This window comes from Agelaius tricolor, unplaced genomic scaffold (genome assembly GCF_023055355.1).
Source record: "Agelaius tricolor isolate 1412-34295 unplaced genomic scaffold, bAgeTri1.0.p SCAF_2, whole genome shotgun sequence".
In the NCBI taxonomy this organism is placed as follows: domain Eukaryota; kingdom Metazoa; phylum Chordata; class Aves; order Passeriformes; family Icteridae; genus Agelaius; species Agelaius tricolor.
Genome location: NW_027269262.1, coordinates 61,416,418 through 61,431,149, shown reverse-complemented (window position 1 = coordinate 61,431,149; position 14,732 = coordinate 61,416,418). Strand labels below are relative to the sequence as shown.

The 14,732-nt window shown below is 37.2% G+C and overlaps 1 protein-coding gene across 1 annotated transcript in view; it reads left to right on the top strand.

The window, feature by feature from the left end:
• ARFGEF1 (ARF guanine nucleotide exchange factor 1) overlaps nt 1-14,732 on the top strand; it is an 85,030-nt gene that overhangs the window by 25,936 nt on the left and 44,362 nt on the right. The window contains exons 2-7 of the mRNA XM_071420539.1: nt 712-742; nt 4,631-4,787; nt 5,826-5,972; nt 12,613-12,792; nt 13,404-13,677; nt 14,199-14,312. Coding sequence (XP_071276640.1) covers nt 712-742; nt 4,631-4,787; nt 5,826-5,972; nt 12,613-12,792; nt 13,404-13,677; nt 14,199-14,312 — 903 coding nt within the window. The remainder of the gene's footprint in view (nt 1-711; nt 743-4,630; nt 4,788-5,825; nt 5,973-12,612; nt 12,793-13,403; nt 13,678-14,198; nt 14,313-14,732) is intronic.

Sequence of the window (14,732 nt, the reverse complement as noted above, 5' to 3'; positions counted from 1 at the left end):
GACTAGAGAATAGACAAGACTAGTCTTGACTCAAAGATGTTTCCTAAAATTAGTTCCAGTAATTTAAAATTATTTTGAAAATGTATAGTTGAAAAATTGCTGAAAATGTTTGCAAACTATTCATCCTTCTGTTATAATGTATTTGAAAATAATATTAAATAGAGGTGCTACAGACTTTTTTCCTCTCCCTTAGTCATTACTGTGGTATCTCACACTGTTTAAAACCAGGGGTGATAATTGGTCATTCAGATTTCATCTAAGAACTAGCAGTGGATTGTTGGTAGTGTTTCAGTATAATATGTATTTATCAAGCAGTATACGTTTTATATTCTTTATGGGTAAATTAATAGTTTGAATAATATTTGTGTTTTCCTTCTTATTTCTATATACATCAGCTGTGAAAAGAGCTGGCCAGTGTCTTCACAGAAGCATTTCAGGGACATGATGTTTAGCTGGCATGACTGGATGCAAATTTAAGCATCCAGTTTTGAATATAGATTAACAAAGTAATTATGATACAGTTTGCAGTCAATGCAGGTGGGAGAGTACAGGTACTTATGAAACTGTAAACATGTTTTTTCTGTTTTATAATAATCCTGGTTTCAAATGTTTGCCTAAATAGTTTTGCTATCCAGTAGTTTTCTGTTATTTAATTTTATAAATGCGCTTATGATGCCATTTCTATAACTATGCCTTTGTTTCATTTTACAGAGGAAATAAAGGCTGAAACAGAAAAGCAAAGGTATGTGATAATTCATTGTATTAAGTGATAGTGCTTTTAACATCTTAAAATGTATACCATACTTATTCTGCATGGGGAGTATGGACTCTGTCTGAAAAACATTTTCAGCATATTTTCGGTGGTTGGTGGTATCTGGAAATGTATACAGATAGTGCTGCTTTATGTGTCTGGCTGTTCTGGTGCAAGGCACAGGGCTTAGGAGAAGCAGCAGAAGGTAGCTCAGAAGGGAGCAAGGTGGTAGTCTCTGGCCAGGGAGTGTAGGAAATAGGGATCAGAGTTGGAAAAGATCTTTGTGGATGGCACAGAAATTTATTTCAATGTATTGCTGGAGGAGCCTTGAAGTAGATTCAGAGAAGGGGGAAGAATGCAGGTAAAATACTTGAAGTGAGTGATCAGAGGGAGGAGGTCGGGGTGCTGAAGTGGGAGTGAGCAGAGCAAAGTAATGTAACTGGCAAAGATAGTGTCTGGAAAGGACCTTGTTAGGGTATAGATTTGTGAAGGCAGTTCTTCTACAAGTGATGGTAAAACCAAAAATTGACATTCAACAGTCTTTTGCTGTCGACAAACTTCTAAGTGTTGCTAAGCTGTGGGATCTGTTAACTGGCATTTCATTACATATTCCACAGGATTGTCTTCCTCATCCAGTGTTCCTAACTCTGAGTCAGGACTGGGGTGAAGACTGTTCATACCACTTGTTGAGAGAAATGGATCAGTGGGTGAAACTGAGGATGAAAATGTTCTTAGGCAGCTGGGTGCTGCTTGGGGATCTCTATTCTGCCCTGTAACTGGATTTCAGTATTGGGCAAATCATTAAAACCACAGCTGTCAAAGTTGGATGCTAAGGATTTCTGCTTCATCTCCTGGACATTTGAGCAGAAATCTACAGTTTTAGTTTGGAAAATAGAATCACTTCTAGCAGTAATTAAGTCAGTGGGAACATTGTTTAAGAAGATGTAAAGGAAAACTTAATAATATCAAATATGCTGAAAAATTTAGTCTTGCAGCTTATCAAATTGGGCTCGTAAAACTTAAAGGGTGCATCTCATTGAGATTGTGCTTTGCTTTCCCCCAGCAAAATGAAGTCAGTACAATGAGCTCATAGTGAGATTGTAAAAATAAATTTCATATTTATGTAGTGTTTAGAAAACATTGCATCCAGAACTACAAGATTGTCTCAGACAGAAAGTAATAATATGAATTTATAATAGGTTTTTCTTGGAGTGGTATAAATAAAGCAGAAGTCCACATTGTGAAGCATGATAAGAAAAAATGCTTTATGTTAAATATTCAGTGAGAGATATTTGTTCTGGGCACTGAATAAGGAAAAGTAATATCCAGTCCTGTAGTTAAATACCATGCTAAAACTACAGAATTAAATGAGACCACAGAATTAAAATAATTTATACAAATGTGGTTGGCCCATTTCTGAACTTCCAGTGCATAGTTTCTGCCCTATCAATATCTGAAGTTGGGATCTTTTTGGGAGTAAAATGTGTATGTCTTATCTTCCTATTTTCTAAATAGATTTTGGTTTCTTTGGTGCTGTCTTTATTTTAGACAGTAGCCTTTTGCTACTGTGAAGGCTTTGCTGGTTTTGGAAATTGTGAATGGACTTCTCTGTTCTTACTGTTAGAGTCAAATTGTTTAGGTGCAGTAGAAAATACTGTTTTTCTAGGTCCTAGGATAGAGAAACTTCATAGTCTATTAAATTATTTTCAGGATCTTACTTCTGTAATTGAGATTCAAATGTCCTAATAAGGGATTTCTAATGATGAGTGTTTAAATTTTTCCAGTTCCTGTTCAAGGTAACTGATCTCAGTTAACCTGGAATGAACTGAAGAGTAGATTATTTCCACTATCCAGAAATTTTGCATGGAAAACAGCTCCTTTTGTTCTGCTATTTGTTTTTTAAACAGAACTGGTATTTGGTAGTGGGGTGCAGGGGAAGGGAATAAAAAAGTACAAGCTGATTTATGTAACCATTACACAGCAAATGCTGCCAAAATAAATTTCCAAATCCATTACTTGATACATACCTTAGCCTTTCTCTATGGATAATACATAAATACCAGCATATTTCATAATTCCCATGCTTTGTAGATGCCTTGGGGGAAGAAGGTGTTGGGAATAGTTGCTGGGTTTAGAAGCAATTCACTGACATTAAGAAGTCCTTTTGAGTTTCTCTTCTCCTCTCTCTGCTATCCCCTTCCCTTACATTACCAGCAGTGTGAAGAGCTTATTGAGTTGCTTTTCCAGAGACAAATGTGCATCATCTTCCATATTTAATATCTTGCCCATTTTAAAATAGCTTTCAATTCAGAGAATAGGAGACGCTCCAGGCTAATGTAGCAGCTTGCTGTGGCATGGGTTCTTCATTTTTGGAATATCACCATGGCCTGCTCCTTGTTTTGAACAATTCTGGGTTTATTTCCAGAGTGGTCTTTTTAAGTTAATTTTAATGGTTTCAATGGGCATAATCACTAGATGAGGTGCAGTCTTGTCATAAGACAAAGCAACAGATAACTGCCCTTTCATTCTTCAGAGTAAAGCTTTTATAGGGAGTATCAGAGAGATTCAGGAACATAGAAGAATCATGTACTTCCTCTGCAACTTATCTGATTAGGGTGCTGTTCAAAAGAGCTTTGCTTCCAGCAGAAAAATACAGGGCAATAAATAAAGTTATGCATCCAAAAAAAACCAACAAAAAAACCCCCACCAAAAACAAAACAACTCTGGCTTTCTTCAGAGGTTTCTTTTTTTTCTTTCAGGAAAAAAAATGTGTAGGGATAAATTCTTAAACCTTCAAAAGAGGTAGATATAGCCAGTAAAAGGTAGCATCTTAATACTAATTACTAACTCTTAAGTCTTGAATTTGGGTGCCCTTTTTAAGCAACCTAAACAAGATCTGTTTGAATGTGGTGACAGATATAATCTCAAGGACAATCCAGCTCCTTGAAAAGCTGGAACTAATTTGTATTGATTAGTTTAAGGCCCACTCTGTAATGTGTGGGACTGCAGTCATGCTTTGGATTTATAATGAACTCTTAGCAGTTCATTCTTCTACTTAGGGAACATGAAATTGAGTGCATTCCTTGAAGCATCTGTTTTAATTAGCAATGTGCATGCTGTATTTCAATGCAGTTGTTCTACCAAGATCTGGTTGAATTACTGCAAGAATTCTTTAAGCCTTCACTATAGAATATGACACTTTGCACTTTTTTTAATACTGCTTTTCAAGCCTGTGTAAGACAGTGTTGTTTACCTTTTATCTAAAGATACCTGTGAGTGCAAAAAAAGGTTGGGAATGTTTTATGTAAAGGTGATGAGTTATTCTATGAAATGAAAAATCTAAACATCTTGCTTTGAGCCAAAGCGAAACTGCATTGATGCACTCAAATTAGTGAAAAATGACCCATTCCTAATTATCCTTTTGTGATATTAATGATCACGACCTTTCTAAAGGTACTGTAATAAATAAAACTTCAACAGCTCAGAATTTTCTTGCTTTTGTTACAGTTAGTATTTTCAGATAATTTACCCAAGTGAGATATGTTGGTTCTGCTCATTTTTTTCTGTTAGTTTGTTGCTTTAGCCAGTTTAGTAAGGGGAGTCCTTTGAGAGGAAGCAAGTCTTTCTGCTTCCAAACCAGCAGGTACCACTGGATATCCCCTTAGTAGGCAAGTGGGTCAATTTGCCTGGTCCACAAAGGAGCCATGAAGTATAAAAGGTGTTAAGAATACTTTACAGATTACTATTCTTAGAAGTTTGTCTTGTTTGTCTTTCCTAACGTTAATTTTTTTGATATTGTATTTCATTCATAAGCATTATGGTGGTGAGAACAATTTGTGTGATCACTTTACAGTATTCTAATACAGTCATTCTGTTTAGTCCCCCTCATGGAGAAGCGAAGTCTGGTTCAAGCACTCTTCCACCTGTGAAATCAAAGACAAGCTTCATTGAAGCGGACAAGTACTTCCTACCATTTGAATTGGCATGCCAGTCCAAGTGCCCCAGGATTGTCAGTACATCTCTAGATTGTTTACAGGTCTGTATGAAGATGAGTTTTCACTATCAACTGTAAAATCCTGTTGCTTTGGAGGGGGAGTAGTTATATGAAATAAATAATGTCATGGGGTTTTTATTCTTTTACTTGATTGCACACACAACCAAACAGAATGTGTTTCTCACAAAAGATGAATGAATGCCTTATTTATTATGTAGTGTGTGTGTGTTTTTCTTTGTCTGTTTTACCAGCATTTCCTGGTTGGGTTATTATGTACAGCAACCTGTTTTCATGTGTTTAAATGTGTGTTGAGCAAACACAGCAGGTATAGCATTAGAAATTCATTTTATACTATTTATAATTGCAGTAAAATATTTACAATTTGAGATGTCTAGTCTCTCAAAACTCTCGAGGTTCCTGTAATGTTTTCAGAAGAAATTCTGCAGCATTGTATTTAGCCATTCACTCCTCCAGAGCAGCCCAACAGTGAACTCAGTTTACAGTCACAGGCACATGTGTGCCTGCCCTGCTCTTGTACCATGATGCTACTCTGTGTAGCATGGGGATTTACAAGTACTCTTGTGCCTAAAGTGTTCAGAAGAGGATTTTACTAATTTTGTAATAAATTTCACTTCTAACTGTTGAAGACCTAAGGAAAGCAAAGGATACTAGAAAACCAAACACCAGAAGAAACTCTAAAAAATAGAGCACTAGCTAGTAGCTCAAATAGAGAGCATTTGCAGATGGTTTATCTGGTATAAAAAGCATTTGCATATTGACTATATATAAAGACTTCTGTGATGTGAGTTAATTTTTGGAATCCTGTTTGGTTTAGAACATTAACTGCTGAACAAAACTTTATCTTGCTGAAAAACTTTGTACAGCAGTTGCTGTTTGAAAATTGAATAAATCTGGAGGATATGTAAAAAATCCTTGTTGTTTTATGATACATGGGGTAAAAGGTACTGTTTTATTTATTCTGTGCAAGTTAGAACTATCAAGTGAATTTATTTATTATAACCAAAAGCTGGCCTAATTTTTTAAAGCTCTTATTTACATGGGTTTTTTTCCTCTCTCCAGAAACTTATAGCATATGGGCACTTGACAGGGAATGCTCCAGACAGTACAGCTCCAGGAAAAAAACTAATTGATAGAATTATCGAGACAATATGTGGCTGTTTTCAAGGCCCTCAAACAGACGAAGGGGTTCAGCTACAAATAATAAAGGTAACATGTTTAATACTTCCTGTATTTATAGTGGTGGCAGCAGGAAGACATTCTTGACCTCAGAGTTCAAAACCAGAAGTGCTTAATTTGTAAATGTCATGGTAGTGTTAAAATACTTTCTTCATCCTGTTTCTTGGAGATGTAAACTCCCTATTCTTTGCCCTTCCCCTAATTTCTTCCACTGCATTTTGGGTGAACTCATGATTGTGGCCTCAAGTCTAGTACCACTGGGTGAAATTCATTCACAGCAGACCTGTGGAGCCTCTAATTGTGAGGAATTACTGTCAAACAATCCTGCACTCCCAGTGGGAGAAATGGTAATTAAGCAGCAGATTTTAAAATCCATTTTGGAATTTGTTGATGAAATGCAATTAGACCTGGCAGTTGGACATTACCATGGTAGCTTTGTACTGCTGTGTCATACACTTTTGCTTGAAGGAGGTCCAGGGTTTGTTTCCACAGCTTATATAAATGTTGCATGTGGAGTTTGTACAAATGTTTCTGGGGAACGTGTTTTCTGATTGCAGCCATTAATTATGGGTATTTGTTTCAGGAAATTACTATGCCAAGTACTAGAATTTGGCTGCTTAGTGGAAATGCTGTACCCTGTTCCTGTAACAGCAGTCTTTAAATAACTGTGATGGTGAACAGCAGTGAAGAATACGTTTGAAGTTAGTTAAACAAAATGGAGTATTTGTTACCTCATAATCTTGTGTATATGTATCCTTGGACATTAACATTTCTTGCAGATTGTACTTACTTGTATTAATGCAAAAAATGTACTTTGTTCTTCTCCTTTTCATAGCTCAAATCTTCCCTGTTCTTTTTTGCACTCCACTTCTGCAGATAGTTGTTACAAATGTTGGTTCATGCTGCTGTTTTCTAGATTTGTTGTGTTGTTTTGCCCATGTGTTTAAGATGTTTGCCATCCTGCAAAGGGAAGTTTTTATTGATTTAAACTTTCAGTGGCTGATACTATTATAACTCTCTCTCATTGTAATACTGTCTGTTTGAATGCTTTCTTATTCCAGTCCTCCCTGCCTGATGGGGCTTTAAGAGCTAATATTCCTTCTGTTCAGGAGAAGATTTGAGAAAGTCAGTTCTTCAACAATTGCAAAGTGCATTAAGTGTGTACACTCTTTTAGTCCCTTAATTTTTTTTACTGTTTACGTGTAGCTAATTGCCATGTTAGAGTAACTGGGAAAGTGGAGAGTGCTGTTTTGCCTTTGACTCCATCTTTGTCCAATACACAGAACACCATAAAAAGCTTGAAAATTTTAAATAACCTTGGCAAAGACCAGAATTTTTGACTTTGAAAGAATAATGAAACTTCTAAGTCAGTCATACTCTCTTAGGCCCCCTAACGCTTCAGTTCTGAGATGAATGTGGACCCTGCTTCTCCAGTATGATTTGAAGGATGATCTTCTTAGACTCTTCTGTGGTTCTGGTGGTTAGTATGTTGTCTGAAGAATCTTAATTCCATCAGGGGCATAGAAGGCAGCAGACCTGGATCTCCTGCTTTTTTGTGCTGGTGTTCCCAGGCTGTTACCCACAACATAAGCAGCACTCCCACAGGGCAGCTGCTTCACCGACACCACAGTGAAAGCTGAGAACTTTGATCACTTGGACACCTTCCTGTCTGGAGGATTGTCTTGGTTCTGCATGCAGAATGGGCGGCCCTTGGGTAGTGTGCTGCCCTCACTCTGGGGTCTGGGAGCCATCATGGGGCAAGAGCCAACAGGCACTGCAGGTTTCCTGCTCACTGCGTGCCTTTCCAGGGTGGAGTCATCTGCAGCCAGTTCCCAACTGCCACTCAGACATTCTGAAAAGACCTTTCTGCTGACTAGCAAGGAAATAATCTTCTTGCTGAAACAGAGAAGTGCAATTTGTCTTTTTTTAGCTATCTAAGCTTTAGAGTCATGTCCTGCAACAAGAGACACCAGTTTAACTTTTCTGCTCCTATAGCTCACATGTTCTCTTCTATTCTGTGATGCTCTTGTTCTTCATCTACAGACTCTGTGATGAACTAGAATGGGAAATTGGCCTTTTCCTTCATTTCCCTTGTAGTTTAGTTTGATTGGGTGTAATTCTGATATGAAGCCACACAACTTTCTTGTGTAGTTGTTGTGGTGGGGATTGTTGTGGCAGAAACAATGCACATAATTAGTCTGCTGATGCAATTAAAAGAGGTTTATTCAAATTGTGTGAAATAACATCCCTTGATGGAATCTTTCTGCCTCAGGCTTGCTTTCCTAAGGCTGCTGTGGCATTTGTGGTGTGTGAGTGCAGACTTGCACTGACAGTTGCAGAGGTCTTGAAGTTCTGTTTATGTGTCTTTTGGCCTTTTGGTGCCTGCAGAACTAAAACTATGGCAGAACTTTTTTTTCCTTTTTATTTTTTTAAATCTGTAAAGGAGGAATAAGGATGAAGAGGCAGTATTTAACGTGATATCAACTGTTTGCACTCATGTGTTTTCTTTCCTTGGTTTGCCATATGGAAAATATATGATATTTTATAGGTGCTTTTGCAGCTTAACTTATGTTTGTGTGTGCTTGATAGCTGTAGTCTGAAAAGTTAAATGTTATTTAGTGACTTTTTTTTAGTGTCACTTAAAAATTATTTATCTATGCAGGTTATTTGATGTATTTGTTGTTTTTTGACTTAAAGAGTTCAGTTTCCTGTGTTTTTCAAAAGTCAGTCCATGCTAACACATTATTTTGTGGTAAGTAAATGTTTGGACTGCAAGTTAACTTAAAAAAAATTGAAAATAACTCTGTAGACCCTCTCAAAGGAAACAGAATTATGTGATTCTAGTAGCTAATCCACACTAGAGAGAGGAGCTAGGGCTGCTGTGTTTTATGTGCCATTCCAAGTACTCAGGAGTTTCCAGGCAACTGAATTACGAAATCAAGACAAAGTAAGCCCGTGCTGATCAGATGACAGCTGTACTGTGTCATAAATCTTCTGAAGATAAGATGATCAGAGTTGGCTGAGAGGAAGAAAAAGCTGACCCTGAGTTGAAAATTTTTCTCCTGGTTGTAGTTGCATTATTTTGCTGTAATCGTGGTGTTCTTACAGAATATTCAGTGTGAGAGGACTCAAAAGTTAAGAGTTATAGATGGATGCTGGATGTTTTCAGTAGAGGATTATTGTTAATTTAGTTTACTTTTAAAATTGCATTTGTTTTGCCTCACAAAGCATGATACTTCCTGAACTGTTCTAATTCATTCGTTTTAAATAACAGAAAATTCACTTGGCAAATGTGCTTCAGGCTAAAAGAAAAAATACTGTGCTTGTCACACAAAGATAGGATAATCTGTAACTCAGGAACTTATCCTGGGGATTTTTCTCCTTTCTCAAAGCCATCCAATGCTTGTTTATAAAAATGAATAAGCTTTATTTATCGTAAGTAGGTGGCAGCACAGAACTGTAGGGTCTTTCCCAAACACAGAACAGGAAGTATGAAGGACTGGAGGGAAAGCATAAGGAAACAAACTCACAGTCAGGATGGTAGCCAGTAGTTTCAGGGCAAGGAAGTCTTGTTGGCTGATGGTATTTTTGCAGGCTTTGTGACAAAGAAAGCTTTTTAGGAAGGACCTGAAGGAGAATGAGGTGGCTCTAACCTTTCACAAAGGTTTCCTTCTGTTTCTAAAGGGCAGCGAAAGGGAGGAGTAAATAAAGTAGGGGTTTTTTTCCTTTCCTTTACTTATTAGCTCACAGTGAGGATACTGTGGGAACAGATGTGTTAAGTGTGACCAGAAGGAGTGGGAACTCAATTGAAAAAAGCCTTGAGCAGCAAAACTTTACATGATAGAAAAGAGAAATGTAATGCTGTGACTCCATGGGAGTAGTTTGCTGTTCTGACCTCTGCAGAGAGCCATTTATCTGTCCAGGCTTTGCTCCCAGACTTCTCCCTTAGCCATCCCTTGTCCTAGCAAGCATTTAATACTCTGCATCTACTGAAGTCACTTTTAGAACAAACAAAACCCCAAAACTAAACACCAAAGAACCACCTGAGGGTGCTTTTGTTTTCTATGATTTTTACTTGTATTGATGAGTTAAAATGTGTTGTTGCTGTTAAAATAGCACAGATGGCTTCATGCTCTGGACCTGTTGCAAAGTAAGAGTAAGAGTGTGGCTGGGAGGAAGGCAGAGCTTTTGTTACTCCATCTTTCAAGGATCTGTGTTGTGTAGCAGTTTTGGATTTTGAGTAATCTTACTTCACTGGGGGTTGAGGTGATTGTCCTCTACTCATCTGTCACCCCTCTCCCCTCTCTTCTTCTTTGTGTTGGACATAGTGGTTGTTTGGTCACAGTGTAAAGGGGAGTAACATGAAGAAAAGTACTAAAATGAGAAAGGAGGGGTTTATTTTTCCAGTGTGTGAGTTCACAAGGGTTTCAGAGGAGCAATACTGCCGCTGCTTATAACGTGTGGTTTCTCAGGGTTAGCTGTCAAGCCATTGTGATAATGATATACTCTTCTATGATAGAGAATCAGGTGATGTTGTCTAGGGCCTATCATCAAATTGAGCCCTAAATGGAAACTGTCAAGAGGGAAGGATGTTCAGAAAGTAATCGTAAGATTCTTTCTGTCTTGCATTTGTTTTCGTATTTCTACTGGTCTGGCATACTTAGCAGAAGAGAAATGGCACTGAGATGTGAAATTAGAATAACTGATAGCCTGAGGATTACTCTAAATTGTAAGGAAGATGGAAGATATTAGCAAAAGATCAAAGCTAAAAATGCTTATCAGTTTGCAAATGTGTATGGGAGTCATTAAGATTCGTATCTAGTGCCTGGGAAGGAAAGAAACCCAAAGAAGTGACTATCAAGAGCTCTGTAAACTCTTGTATACTTTGATATCTGCAGGGAGATGCCCTGTAGAAAGACTGATTCCTCAGGCTGCACAGAAAATATTATTCAGTGAATTTGGATTAAGATATGAAGGAGGTATGTCTCAGAGTGTGTTTGAAGCATTTCTTTGCTTCCACACCTCTAATTGGGTGGTGTGAAAAGAACCAGGCTCTGCTATTCATAACATGCATATTGAAAAAAACTTAGGAAATTCAAGCTGTTAAGCCAATTAAAAGAGCACATAATCTATCTGTAGCCTTGTCACCTTTCTCTATTAGCTGGCTCTACTTTCTATTATTAAAAGTTGCGTGAAAAAACATCATAAGATTTCACTGAACTGAGATGGAAGTTAAAATGGAATTTTCAAATATCAGCTTCTTACTCATCCAAATATAAGGAGAAAGAAGATGACACAAAGATGACATTAACTTTATGAATGACATCACCAGAACCAGAGATGGAGACTGGAGCCCCCTGCACCTTTCATTAGTGTCCCAAGTGCTAGGCTGCAAGAGACCTTGTCTTCCAAGTGAAAAGCTGTAGGTGGTTCTTAAACTGGGGTGTTATTAAGTGTGTGTGTGTGTGTACATGTATCAGTGGTATAATTTGTAACTGAATGAAAGAAATATTAACTAATCTAACTATGTATTGTGTTGAGTCCAGACAGTAGTGGTTTGGAAAAAATAGCTGTTTATGCCTGGGCTCCACTTGTTCAGCTTGTTTTCAAGAGTGACTGATTTTACTTTTTAAGGGGTTTGAGTGAGAGATGGGTACTATTTCTCCACTTCTTGGTGCCTTGTGTGTATAGAAGTTCTGACAATGTCAGTAAGAGATGTGAGGTGTGGTTTGATGAGTAAATTACACAAAACTTGAAATAACTTTTGTTTTTAACTGTGATAAATTTTTTAAAAAATAGCATCTTTCCAGTGCTTCCAGTTTTTTCTTTCTTACTCTAAACATCCCATTAAATGGTAACTGTCTAAGTTTTTAATGCTCAAAATTCTCTCATTCCTTCCATGGATTACAGTGATGAATGCAAACCATTGCAAACCAGGCTCTCCCCCTTTGTTTCCACTCTCCTACACACATTTCTGACAATGTTTTCAAACCCTGTCCTCGGGTTTTATCTGCCTCTATTTCTGCTCTTTAATCCAGCCTGCCTCTGTCTCACATAAAGGTAATTTGTCCCTTACTTCTGTGTTATCTGATCTTCCACAGGCTTATGTGCTTCTATTTTTTTAAAGAGAGGCAGATATTACCAGGATCAGGAAGAAATAAGCAAATTTCTACAGAAGGGGCCAACACAATTTTCTAGCATCTACCAAAAAGAGCTGTTATAAAGGGCAGTTGTCTGAGTATAGCTGTCTAACCTCATACTCAGTTTTTGTTCATCACATTTACATTTATTTCTAAAACAACTTTTGGACCCTTTGGCTTCCCTTCCAGGCTTTAATGGGTAGTCTGTTCCTGTTTTGTGTTTAGAAAATTTGAGGGTGACTTCTATTAGCTACCTCTCTGATGGTTCCTGTGGTTGCTTCATGCTGTTACATGCTATGAAACATGTAATACTTTGATATGTTGATGAAAAACACTCAGTTTAATATAACTGGTATGATTTTCCAATATGGCTACTAGAGTATGTGGGAAAATATAATGAAATTGCAGTTCAAAATATTTATTTAGATATATTTTAGAAGTATTTGTCCAGTGTTGGTATTTATTAGTTTGCAAACTTTTTGACTGATAAATGTTTTGACTGGTAAATGTATATATGTGTGTTTATTTAGGCTTTGCTCACTGCAGTAACATCTCAACACATAGAAATCCACGAAGGAACAGTACTACAGGCTGTAAGAACATGTTACAATATCTACCTAGCAAGCAAAAATCTTATCAATCAAACTACAGCCAAGGCCACTCTAACACAAATGCTGAATGTCATTTTTGCACGTATGGAAAATCAAGCAGTGAGTATCTCAGTATCTTTATTTAGAAACTACCTCTTGAAAGCAAACCAGCTAGAGACATTTGTTTCATCGTTATTAGGCTTTTTGGCTTTTCTAACTTGGGTACTTTGGGGAAAAAAAGATTCTGGTATCTGATATTTTTCTTCTTGTGTTTTGCCCTCTGAAATAGGTGGAAAATATGAAGTTTGGGGGTGGGGGTGGTGTACAGAAGTCACAGAAATTCTTCCCTTTCTGGGGATTCCAGAACAAGGGACCACAAAAAAAAAAAGTTTGCCTTGATGTTTTTCCAAACACACCTTGTTTATTGTCACATCTACTCCCTGTGCTTCTGATAGGGCAGGCAGACAACTCTTGGTTCTATGGTTTATGTAGTGTGGTCATCCCTTCTCTGATAGTGAAGATATGAGCTACATGCATAGCTGGGAAGCAGCCCTCTTGCAGTGGATTATCCCATGATGCTGAAGTTATTTATAATTAAACAAAGATGCATTTTCTTAAACTGTTACTGTGTAAGCAGAGACAATAGAGATGTCATCTTTATAAAATAATGCATATATCTTATTGTTTTATTTTGATAGTGAACTTCTTCTGTATTTGCAATGCTTTTGTAGCTTCAGGAAGCCAAACAGATGGAAAAGGAAAGACACAGACAGCAACACCATCTCCAGCAGTCTCCAGTAAGCCATCATGAGCCTGAATCACCTCAATTGAGACATATTCCAGCACAGGCTGATCAGCTGTCCAAAGACCATGAGAGAGAGCTTGATCACAGCACAAATGATGTGGACAAGAACCTTCAAGAAGATATTGAGGCAGAAAATGGATCTGACATTTCTAGTGCTGAAAATGAACAGACAGAAGCTGACCAAGCCACAGCAGCAGAAAGTAATCAGTGTGTATTTCTGTTTCATGGAGGGAGGGAAAAGGTCTGTAAAAGAAAGGCTTGAGGATTGTCTTTTTTGTCTATCCCAAATCTGGAGTAAGGCATAAGTTTTCAAGTAGTTGAATAATGCAAAATAACCATTTGTCCTTGTTACCACTGTCCCTCAAGAGCACACTTAAGTCCCGTGCTCTGCAGGAGTCTGTATCTAAAATTCCTTTTTGCTTCTGTGTAATATTGTTAAGGTTTTTGAGAACAACATCTCAAAACCCTCAAGTTTTCCATGTTGTAATGTATATGAAGACGCAAAATTGATGTGTTTTGTTGGCACGCCTGTAGATTTATTGCCATTTACAATGGCAATTAATTAACATTGCAGGTTAACCACTGGAATTCTTGCATCCTGCAAATACCTATTTTTGAAGCATCCAAACATTTATTCTGAAATATTAAGTGCAAGCAAAGTACCTTCTTAATTTCAGAGTTTCTCATTAATCCTTGTTTGTGTTTGTTTTTCTTTATAAAGATCTTTCTAAAGCTGATGGAGGAACTTACGATGGTGAAAGCAATGAATGTGAAGAGAAGGCACAAGAAATTGTAGAAAGTATTGTGCAGGAAATGGTGAACATAGTAGTTGGAGGTATTATGTTAATATCTGTCTAGTCAATAGTGACTGTGGTCTGGTTCTTGACCTTAAGAATTATTTTACCACTTTCAAATATTTAACTAAAATTTATCATCATTTAAATATGACTTGCATGCTGAATAAGACAGTTGTGCTGTCAGACTTTATTAGTGCATTATTTAACAGTAAAATGGACAGGATTTCATACATTGATTTACACTTTATATTGGAGAATTAATGTTCTTTTAAAATACAAATTCTTGGTGGTTTTTTGGGGTTTTTTGTAATTGTTATTTTATTTTATTTCTGTATGAACACTCTTCAGAAATGGGTCCCTCTCTCCAGTAGCAGTGTCTCACTGTACTTTTCAGTTAATTGTAAATTGTTTATCAGACTAATGGGTGGTGTTCCATACCAATACTTCTTGGAAACTTG